Source organism: Lacerta agilis, chromosome 4 (genome assembly GCF_009819535.1).
Source record: "Lacerta agilis isolate rLacAgi1 chromosome 4, rLacAgi1.pri, whole genome shotgun sequence".
In the NCBI taxonomy this organism is placed as follows: domain Eukaryota; kingdom Metazoa; phylum Chordata; class Lepidosauria; order Squamata; family Lacertidae; genus Lacerta; species Lacerta agilis.
In genome coordinates, this window is record NC_046315.1 from 89,724,978 (window position 1) to 89,737,009 (window position 12,032).

At 43.5% G+C, this 12,032-nt stretch overlaps 1 protein-coding gene across 1 annotated transcript in view; it reads right to left on the reverse strand.

Annotated features, from left to right (window-relative positions):
* Positions 1 to 12,032, reverse strand: part of ABCC4 (ATP binding cassette subfamily C member 4) — a 161,973-nt gene that overhangs the window by 99,709 nt on the left and 50,232 nt on the right. The window contains 4 exon segments of the mRNA XM_033147888.1: positions 4,529 to 4,675; positions 6,252 to 6,352; positions 9,059 to 9,096; positions 11,204 to 11,344. Of these exon segments, the coding sequence (XP_033003779.1) occupies positions 4,529 to 4,675; positions 6,252 to 6,352; positions 9,059 to 9,096; positions 11,204 to 11,344 (427 nt within the window).

Sequence of the window (12,032 nt, forward strand, 5' to 3'; positions counted from 1 at the left end):
TACGAAGTTGCCTTATCCCCGAGGCAGGAACTTGTTGCTGGGCTCCATCTACCACCTGCCCCAGCCACATGGCCAATGGTCAGGAACAAATGGGAGTTGTAGTCCAACATTTGGAGGATCCCAGGTTCCCCATCGCTACCTTAGACCGATTATCTAACAGTTCTATGACCAGAGAACATTCTGTTCAAAGCCATGCGGGTCAAACCTCAGACATCCTACCTGAGCTATGCACACTTGCATATTTATTCACTACTTATTGCAAGTCCTCTGACAGCCAGAATGGTAACTAGATACAGCTTTCCTGCATTGCGCACACACACACACACACACACACACACACACAGAGCTACAACTGCACAGAGATTTCTGTGCTTCTCTTTTCTGGCTTGAGATAGCAATGCACAGTACGCTAAGTAGGCTATTAGATGTCAGTGGAACCATAACCTGGCCAGCATCTGGTCTATAAAATAGAAGGAAAATAGCACAAATCCAGACTCTGTAGACAGGACACCCCCAGAGCCACAGTTTCTATTCTCAAGCCAATCCAAAGAAAAATACAAATATTGTGTTAAAACAGCCTGATTTTATGCATGTTTTCTTGAAAAGAAGTCCTACCACGTTCACTGGGATTTACTCCCAAAGCGATCAGGAGTGTCATCGTCGTCGTCGTCCCCCCCCCCCCACCTTTTTATTACCTACTCTGGGTAATAACCAGAAAACACAGTATGGCCTAGCACAACCGTCTAAGCGGGCAGGAAGCTCAGGCAACGAATATGCCGAAAGAACACTTTACTCGCTCATGATAAATGTCACAAACCATATTCTCAGTAGCTCAACATATAACCTGAAGAATTACTACTTCCAGTGGCCGTAAATAGTCAAGAGAAACCTTTGCCTTTTTCTCCCCAAGGAATTAATTGCAAAGCTATAGCAGGATAAAATAGACCATGCTGCCCTCTTGTGCTAAGCAAACAGAAAGCTGAAGAAATCAGAGACATTATTTACTCAACTGTGCAGATGACAGAAAGGTCACACAAAACATCTGTCCCAATGACCATACCTGCACCAACATGGCAAATTCCTCAACGGGACCAACTAGCAACAGCTTGGGAATGTTACCAATGGTTTGCAGAGATGTCAATAACATGCATTGCTAGTTTGAAATGCAACCATGGCTTGCTACCCTGTAGTGTATGGAAGGGATGCGGGTGGCGCTGTGGTCTAAACCACTGAGCCTCTTGGGCTTGCCGGTCAAGCAGGCGGTTTGAATCCCCACGACAGGGTGAGCTCCCGTTGCTCTGTCCCAGCTTATGCGAACCTAGCAGTTTGAAAGCATGCCAGTGCAAGTACATAAATAGGTACAGCTGTGGCAGGAAGGTAAACGCCGTTTACGTGCGCTCCAGTTTCATTCACAGTGTCTCATTGCGCCAGAAGCGGTTTAGTCCTGCTGGACCCATAACCCAGAAAGCTGTCTGTGGACAAACGCTGGCTCCCTCGGCCTGAAAGTGAGATGAGCACCGCAACCCCATAGTCACCTTTGACTGGACTTAACCATCCAGGAGTCCTTTACCTTTACCTATAGTGCATGACAAAATAAAAAATAAAAAATAAAAAATAAAAAAAATCCTTCCAGTAGCACCTTAGAGACCAACTAAGTTTGTTCTTGGTATGAGCTTTCATGTGCATGCACACTTCTTCACTGAAATAGAAGTCACCAGACCCTTATATATAGTGAGAGAGTGAGGAGGGATATTACTCAGAAGGGTGGTGGGAATGGGTGATTGGCTTATGGGTGTGGAAAACTTGTTGATGACTGTTAACGACTGCAATTAGTCGTAAAGGAAAGAGCAAGGGGGTGAGATGGCTAAAGATAGCTTTGTCATGTATAATGAGATAAGAATCCAATGTCTTTGTTCAGACCAGGTCTCTCTGTGGTTTTGAGTTTGACAATGAGTTGCAATTCAGCAACTTCTCTTTCCAGTCTATTTCTGAAATCCCTTTGTATTAAGTCAGCTACTTTGAGATCTTGTATAGAATGTCCTGGGAGATTGAAGTGTAACTGGAACTATAGTGCATGGATAGTGAACCCCAAGACCGCACCCCAAGAAATAATGTATGGTGGCAAATATATATATATATATATTAAGCACAAGTCAAACTGGGAGGTCTACAAAGGTCTAGCATACAAAAATCCAACAGTTGTTCTGTTAGAGCTACCCCTGTCAGAAGTGGTTAGAGTGGTCCTTGCTACTTCCACTTTCATAAGCTCTTACTATTTTCGGGGCTCCTTGTTCAGTTTCCCTTGCCAGTTCCTAGAGCATTTGGCAAACTTTGCTGGCATTCAGGCATTTATTGCAACCAGAGAGCCCCTTCTGATAATGCCCATACACTGGCAACTGCTACAGAACACTCCAGAATTTACAGTTCTGTAGTGGAAATGGACAAAAGCCAAACCCAGAGAAGAAGAAGAAGAAGAAGAAGAAGAAGAAGAAGAAGAAGAAGAAGAAGAGGAGGAGGAGGAGGAGGAGTTTAGATTTGATATCCCGCTTTTCACTACCCAAAGGAGTCTCAAAGCGGCTAACATTCTCCTTTCCCTTCCTCCCCCACAACAAACTCTCTGTGAGGCGTAGCTTTTTGTCCCGGGGATTCGTAAATGCTTGGAGCACTGTGATTATTATCATTACTTGGCGTGTTAAAATTAAACTAATCTTAAAAGGCTCACAGCATCCAACAGCAATATAAGCTTGCTATGCCCATCTGTGTTATCCATAGTTACTGAGGGATTCAAAAGGGAATTATCGAGTGGGATGTTCCCTGTTCAGGATCCCAGCCTCTCCATTCCCTTTCTCCTCCTGTTTTCCATCCCCCATAGCCCAAAACAATGAGTCAGCATTTCATGACCACTGAAGATGCTCATTCCTGACTGGGCTCCCTAGAAGAGTCCCTTCCTCCCCACTCCCCCCCTTTTAAAATGCTACTTTTCAACCGTTGGGGTTCCTCCAAGCCTGGTGATACCTCCCTCTTGTGTATTGGCTGTGCCGTTTTAGCTACAAAGAAGAAGAAGAAGAAGAGTTTGGATTTGATATCCCGCTTTTCACTACCCGAAGGAGTCTCAAAGCGGCTAACATTCTCCTTTCCCTTCCTCCCCCACAGCAAACACTCTGTGAGGTGAGTGGGGCTGAGAGACTTCAGAGAAGTGTGACTAGCCCAAGGTCACCCAGCAGCTGCATGTGGAAGAGTGGAGACGCGAACCCGGTTCACCAGATTACAAGTCTACCACTCTTAACCACTACACCACACTGACTCTCCAGAAGGAGGAGCCTCTACAAGTCACCACAAATATATGAGGTTGGAGACAGGGTGTTGTTCTAAAGATACACACACACACACAGATGGATGGATGTTGAGGACAAGCCACCACGGTCAACAAACATACTGAAGTAAGGCAGTTTCCAATGGCTTAGTAAAGCACAGGGCAAGGGAAGCCATGTTGGGGCTACGTGAATGTCATGTATGGCTTTTGTCTTGATCTCTGCTGACAACACAGCCCTCAGCTCCCCCCCCCCAAAAAAAGCCACTCCTGCATAGGATTCACCCTTAGTTTCTCAAAGTAAACTGTAAAGATACACAAAATGTTTATTTTATTTATTAAATTATTACAGGTCCTTCAGAAAAAACATTTTCAGTGCTCTGCAAAAAATATAATGTTCAGGTAACAATATACTCAGGATATTGTTTTTCAAGTTAGGTTAAACCAAGCGCTATCTTTCCACAGCTAGTGACATGAACTAGCATGCTAGTCATGTCTACAAATACTCAGATTCCTGTAAAAGCAACTAGATAATCGTTAGCACAACAGGTGCAACAGAAACTTACCGGGTTTTGTCTAGATGTGCAAGATCAACACCACCAGTGAATTAACAGTGCACAATTTTTCAGGAATCACAAACTAGCCCCGTTGGACAGGCACCAAAATATTCTGCCTGAACACTTACTGTGATGTTTGGAGCTTTTAGGGTTAAAGAAGCTCAACAGTTCGCTCCTCCCACAGGGATGAGGATGTGTCACAACATCCAGGGTTATCTGCTGTATGCGATGTCTTTGTGATTTATGTGACGCACCGTTTAGTTCCGAGTCAGTCTTACTTTCGGTTCTGAACTGGAGAGACCAGAGCGATGATGGCCTCCCACTCTCCGGGAAAGTGGCTGTAATTTATATGCTTGTAAATAAAGCTTATTTGCTTTAATCAAGCCAGACTTTGTGGGAGTTTAATTGCTGGCACAAAAGGTACACACACCGTTGCGCAAGAAGAAGTAAGAAGTTTGAAAAAACTCTGCAAAAGCACTGGAGGAGCAGGAGAACGCAGAGGAAGTGGTGCTGGACACCACTCCAAGTGCTAAACTGGTTTTAAGGTTTTTCCAGTTAAAACCAAAAGCCGCACACTTACTAACAACTAAAAAGCCATACGAATAGAAGGCTATGGTTTTTTTTTTAAAAAAAAATCATTTAATGATGGATTACAACTTACCAATAGGGTTCACGTCAAAAAATAGCACTGGAGCTCTCAAAATGGACTCAAACATTTTGTTGTGCAAGGTCTGAGCAGCATTAACCAAAACTTGGAACATAAGGAGACTCCTCAATATGGTGAAGAGTATTGCAGCCACGGTTAAACCTGTAAATAAATGAAGCATCATGAATTGTAGTCTACTCAGGATCCTAGAGGAGGTGAGTCATTCCCCCTTGCCAAAAAAATAAAAAGAGAGTTCATCACATTTGACTTGGCCTTCAATTTGCACAGGATACTGATATGACCCCCCCCCCAAACAATGTGGTCCCAAAAGCTAGTCCAGCACTCCATGTGATTGTTTACCCTAGATCAGAATACGTCCTCACATTTTCTACAATGTACAGGGGTTCTGAAAAAGCCCCCAGAAGCATGAAAGTTTGAAAACCACAAATGTAGATAATTTTATTTGTAACTTACAGGAAAAAACCCACATGAATACTAAATACCATGTTTCTCCTAAAATAAGACATAGCCATAAAATAAGCCATAGCAGGATTCCTATGTATTTGCAAAATATAAGCCGTTCCCCGAAAATAAGCCATACCCCGAAAATAAGCCATAGTGACGCGGCACCTCCCATTAAAACAGCCTGGAGAGGCGTGGCTATGCAGCGTACCGATGTGATGCGGTTAAAATAAGACATCCCCTGAAAATAAGCCATACTGTGTTTTGTTGAGAGAGAAAAAATATAAGACGGTGTCTTATTTTAGGAGAAACACGTTGGATCCCGAACTTGGACGTTTTGGCTCCCAAATGCCACAAACCCGGAAGTGAGTGTTCCGGGAGTGTGTTTGGAATTCGAACGTCCGATGGGACTTCCGAATAGCTGCAGGAGCCAATCAGAAGCCGCGCTTTGGTTTCCGAACATTTTGGAAGTCAAACAGACTACCGGAACGGATTCTGTTCGACTTCCAAGGTACAACTGTACTGTGATTTGCTTTAAAATTCGTGCTGATTATCGCAGGTAAGGCTGGCAGAAGAAAGGGAGAATTTGAATCCAAGAAGGGGGGCTGGGGCAGGGAAACACAAGGTCCTGAGGTCCACTCCTCATCTCCTAACCATGGTTTCAGAGCTCAGACACCTCCAGTCTGCTACAGCCGATTTTGAGTACAACCTATTTTTCCACGTTTGCTCTCCTAATTCATTGCACCAGCTCTTCAGCTGCATGCTAAAGCTTGATATTCTGTGCAGGCCGCTTTCTGCTTTTCGCCTCGCAGCTTGTTAATTTGCTATAGCACTTGAGATCAAAATATATCCATGTTGCTGCTGTTGTTGTTTTTTAAAGGCTGATCTTTTTATACTAAGAAACAAAATTGAAACTGAGCGCAGTAAAACGAGGATCAATCTGTAATCCTTCTGCCCATCCTTATTAGCGCTGAAGATTTAGCTAGGACAATCCATTCGGGGAGACAATAGCCACATGTTTATGGTGAATGACTTTTTGAATACTCAATTTCTGATTTGCCTTCCAAAATCCAGAAAACAAATTAAACCTCTTCTTTCTACTAATGTTTTATTTTTTAAAAAGTTAGAGTCAATTATTTTAATCAGAAAACAAGGTACCATCTTGCTAATCTGTAATGACAAAACTAAATCACTGGGCGGGGGGGACAGACGGACGTTTGGGGCCTGTTGCTACTTAAGACACAACAATAATGGTTTTTAAAGGTTTTTTTTTTACCTCCATATATTCCTAAATACCAGCCAAGGTCAAGAGTTTTCGTCACATTGTTTTCAGTGCTCCCCTCCACAGTAACATTCAGCTTTACTTGTTCATTTGCCCTGTAGATTCATCAAAAGGAGTGGAAAGAAAATAATTTAAATGTGCTTAAGTACATAACAGAAGGATTGAATTGTGCATCTATCTAGCTTCTGGAAAGCCTACTGAAGACCTGAAGGCAACAGGACTTCCTACACACTCACTTAAACCTTAATCCCTAGCATCAGGTATTCAGAAATACACTAAATCCATACATCTTCAGGTTGTTTTAAAGGAAGTCTTCAAAAGCTTCTCTTTTCATATGTAAGTAATACCTTAAGATCTGCAGAATTCTGCGGTAAGTACTTGATTCTACAGTTCTATAAAATTTTACATATTTTCATTATAGGTATTGTTGTAAAGAGCTTCAATATTTTTTATGATACAGTAGTATACGCTAATTTATAAATAAATAAATTTGTTAAGCAAATCTAACAAGGATCTTGGCCAGTAGGGCAATATCTTGTTCCCATGCAACAGTACGTGTGGTCAAGGATTGGAAGGGAAGAGGCGTACAAAGGCATAAAACCACTTTTCTCCAACAAGCTGTTCATTCATCAAGCCCAATGGCAGGTGCTCCAACTTTCAGTGCTTCTCCAAAGTCTCAAGCAGAGGTCTTTTACCCAGGATCCTTATCGGTGCAAAAATGAACCTAGGACTCTGGTCTCAAAGCAGCGCAACCTGTAGCACTGAGCCACAGAACCCCCCGGCTCTTGCACTCCAGAGCAGCAGAATGCAAAACACACAGCATCTAATGAACTTTGTGGGGTGCTGGGAGAAGAAGACATACGCTGGAGTCTGGTGTACCTAGATAAAACTTGGAAATGGCAGCCTGTCCTTGTCCTTGAGGAGGATTTGAGCAAAATGCAAGACTGAGCAGAACACACGGTATATTACAACTGTAGGTAACCTTTAAACTGTGGGACTGCATTATGCTGCCAGTCAAGGGACTGACCCTACCTAGAACTTTCTGGTGTTTTTGTCTTCCATTGGCACATTCTGCTGGTGTGTTGAATGGACACTCTGCACGTGCCCCAACAGAATGTCACCACAGAACCCCACTAAGCACTTGGAAAGGCCCACATGGATGATATTATTATTATTATTATTATTATTATTATTATTATTATTATTATTATTATTATTATTATTATTTGTAAGGACGTTCAGTGGTTGCTCATGAGTAAAGCGCCAGACGCCGAACTTCTAAAACTAAGTTCTTTATTGTGCACAGCTATATACAGTGGAGGAAAAGATCAAACATCCATCTCATCCCTCCGCAGAGTCCAGGAATGACGCCTTCCGGTTCTTTGTCCAGCAAAAAAGCCACGGGATTCTGAACCCCCGCCTGCCCCTTCCGCGTCCTTCCTGCCTGCGCCCTCGGAGCGTGGGAACCTGACCCCGTTTCCCGCTTTCCCATCAGCGCTGAGGCTCTGCGATCCTCTCAGAGCCCCTGCACCGCCTTCCTGCCTCTGATTCCCCCTCCCCACCGGAGGAATGGTCGCTTCCGGTTGAGGAGGGGGAGGACGAGCTGGTGAACAGCTTGGGGGGTTCCCTATACTGCAAGCGCTCCCGCGACTCTCCCAGCCGCGGGGAGGGGGGTTTCCTGACATCATCATCATCATCATCATTATTATTATTATTATTATTACCGTATTTTTCTGTGTATAAAGCTAGGGTTTTTAACCAAAAAATTAGGTTTAAAATTGGGGCTCGTCTTATACACAGGTAGTGCTGAGGGGTGTTTTCTTAATTTGGAGTCCTCAAAAATAGGGGGCATCTTATACATAGGAGCGTCTTATACACTGAAAAATATGGTATACCGCCCTACACCCGGGGGTCTCAGGTTGGCTCACAGAATAAAATCAAGTTCTAAAACCACAAAATAAATAATAAAAACAAAAACCCAATAGCCCCCCCCCCCATTTTTTTTTTAAAGGGCACAGGATGTCAATCAGATCAACCAAAGGCCTGGTTAAAAAGGAACGTTATTGCCTGGCGCCTAAAGGTGTATAATGAAGGTGCCAGGCGAACTTCACTGGGGAGAGCATTCCACAGACGGGGAGCCACTGCAGAGAAGGCCCATTCTCGTTTTGCCACCCTCCTGACCTCTCGAGGACGTAGCACATGAAGGAGGGCCTCAGAAGATGATCTCAGGGTTCGGGTAGGTGCATATGGAAAGAGGTGGTCCTTGAGGCATTGTGGTCCTGAGCCGTTTAAGGCTTTATAGGTCAAAACCAGCACTTTGAATTGGGCCCTGAAACTAATTGGTAGCCAGTGCTGTTGGACCAGGATCGGTCTTCATACAGGGTGACCCAAGCAGTTTCTGTGCCAAAACCAGGCCTAAACCCCAATTGAAATCAATCCAGAAAATCAGATACATATAGATCTACCGATTGATGTATTCCCACCAGCATAGCTAGTGGCAGTCTCTGAAATATGGCATTCTAGGGAATCCAATGCCTCTTCATTTTGATGGAAAAGCTCCAGGGTCAGCCCCCTACCCACTCAAGCCAGAAACTGGTGGGACAATTTCCCCCCATATCGGAACCTGGAGTGGAGAGTTTGGGAGAATTGAAGGGGGGGAGATAACTGCAAGGGGGAGGAAGGCAGGTGTGCTCCCCCAACTCCCACCCAGGCCGGCGCAACCATGGAAATGGGAGCGACTCTCCAACATTCCCTCCTTAGGATTGAGCTCTAAAAGATTTTAGAAGAAATTAACGACTCACCAATAAGAAAGCCACCAGTCCTGCAGCACATAGGCAACCTTGAACAAACAGAATTAAACCAACAGAATTAGCCCCAAAATGGAAAATGAGCAGTATCCCAACTAAAGAAGATTGGCAACTCAATTTGATTGAATTTGCACAACTTGCAGACTTAACGTATAGAATCAGAGAACCAGAAGAACACACCTTTAAAGAAGATTGGAAAACTTTCATTGAATATATGGAAAATAACTGTGTACAGCTGAAAACGCTGGCAGCATTAAGGTAAATTCAACAGTGGAAATAATTTTTGATGGATGTAATAACGGAAAACCAATTGGTATAGTTTTTTGGAAAATATGCAGGGATATACAGTAAGATATGCAAAATGAACCATGGAAAGAGAAGAAGGGAAGCCACTGATATATTAAGGATGTAAAATGTTTATCTGAAATTGTAAAACAGAAAATTTAATAAAAATTATATTTAAAAAATAAACAGAATTAAACAATGTGTTTTCTGCTTTATTTGGGGTTTGTTTTTTAAAAGTCTTTCCAGGGGCTTTTTAGTACCAAGCACGTATTATCCTAGAAAATGTTCCCCCCAAAGTACAAGAAAACTAGATCTCCTCAAGTATTGTTCAGGGGATTGGGTGATTGTAGAACAGAGTTCTATTAGTGGCCTGGCTGCAAGCGAGCTTCTCAGAGAGACTGAAATTGTACAACTGGACACCTGAATCACACCCAATTATCAAGGATGACTGTTTCATTCCTGGACTACCAGACATTTGAACGTTGGCCATAATGTGTGTGTCCGTGTGTGTGTGCGCGCGCGCGTAGGTCCAAATCGTACAGCAGATTCTGAAAATTCAACGAGCCAACAGACATATTGTTCTATTTTCAATGGATGCAAGTATATCACACTCCAAACCATACTCATAACCCACAGTGTGGCGAATAAGCACAATTCCTCTCTACCAGCATATTATAGGAGAAGCTACATCTTAGAGCTTTGTCTAAAATGGCCCATAGATTGTCACTTGATCTTGCTGCACAAACCTTAGCTAGCAACAAGTGCACCACCTTGCCCCTGCAATTGAGGGGGCTGGCACTACGCAACAGGCACAAGTGACACTGGCACACGGCATGATGCACGTTACACAATGGGCTGACCCATCACACACGTGCCACGGGGCATGCTCTTGTGATGCGTGCATGCCATGTGGGCTGTGCACTTAAGGTGAGCATGTTGTACAGTGTGTGTGAACAGCTGCTGCGGATTGGGGGGGCAGCCCCCTTCTTGAAAATTCGGGGGGCCCTCAGGGTGCCCAGGTGGCACCTATGCTTAGCAATGTGCACTTTAAGAAGGAGAAGGACGGCCTATTGGTGTTCTTGCCGCCACGGGCAAAAACTATTTGGAAGTGAAACATGTTGCTTGCAGTAGGATGTAAGGAAGTTTGCATGGTGTAATCCTGCTCAATACAGACTGGTGGTATTGTGTAGGATATAAAGGTAAAGGGACCCCTGACTGTTAGGTCCAGTTGCGGACGACTCTGGGGTTGCGGCGCTCATCTCGCTTTATTGGCCAAGGGAGCCGGCGTACAGCTTCTGGGTCATGTGGCCAGCATGACTAAGTCGCTTCTGGCGAACCAGAGCAGCACACGGAAACGCCGTTTACCTTCCCGCCGGGGCGGAACCTATTTATCTACTTACATTTTGACATGCTTTCGAAATACTAGGTAGGCAGGTGCAGGGACCGAGCAACGGGAGCTCACCCTGTCACGGGGATTTGAACTGCCAACCTTCTGATCGGCAAACCCTAGGCCACCCGTATCCCTCTGTGTAGGATATATACACACACAAATCTGAGGTGGGGTGAGTCAGAGCGCTACTACTGAATGAATTGCCCCTGACATGATGGAAGTGAATAAGTGTATAAACTTCGGTTGGATTAAATCCCATTGAATTAATGGAACTTAATAGGCCTGTAGCTGGTTTGCAATCCCATTTAATTCAAAGGGGAAACCCTCTGATATGTTTGAAAAGAGTTTGGCTATTTCTTGCCAACAATATAAATATTTTTTCACACACAGTAGGAAGTCACATATGCCAAAATGCTATAAGCACACACCATCCATAATGCTTTCACCGATGCTAAATACTGTACCTGCGCCAAAACGTTGAGGAGCAAAAGAATAAAAATTACAAAATAATTTGTCCCAGCAGCAAAATACTTCTTATAAATGCTAACGCCGATTTTCCCTTCCGAACGGCTTTCCTCTGGCAAGGCGGTTAGAACAGGTTCCATCTGCAGGGCAGAGAATGCATAAGAAAATATTGTTATAATGGTAATTCCTGGAAAAGCCTAAGAAAACGCCAGAGCTACAACAGTGCTTGTTAAAGAAATGGGCATAAGTCTAAGAGCAATGATGCAATATAAAAAAAAACCCAAAAGGCAAAAGTCATTAAATTCCTAACTGCTATAATATTATGCTGTGAAGCTGAATATTGGATGTGAGGGCGATCTGGCTATGACATGTGTCACCCCATTGATCACCAGGGCTGAATACTTAAAGTCTTGTTTTTGATTAAAATCGGAAATAAAAGCTTAGACTACTTCTTTCAAGTGGCATCCAGGCAAATCTAGAAAACTAGGTTCTAACATGGCAATATTGTGATTGTCAAGAGATTTTTTTAAAAAATAGCTGATTAATACTTTTAACCATTTGACACACCTGCATATTAACTATAAAATATACACTTCAGCTCGATAACAAGAAGGACTGTATAAGTGGAACATGCATTACAGCAGCCATGAAAATGTTCTGCTTCATGTTCCTATTAAATTTCTGTCCTGGTCTTCCTTCCAGAGGAGTCCAGGGCAGCTATTACAGATTTTGCATTAAAGATTTTTATCTGAAATATTCAAAACTCCATGGCATTCATAATCCACAGCATGACAACACTGACCACGTTCACACGGTGAAATGCTCTAC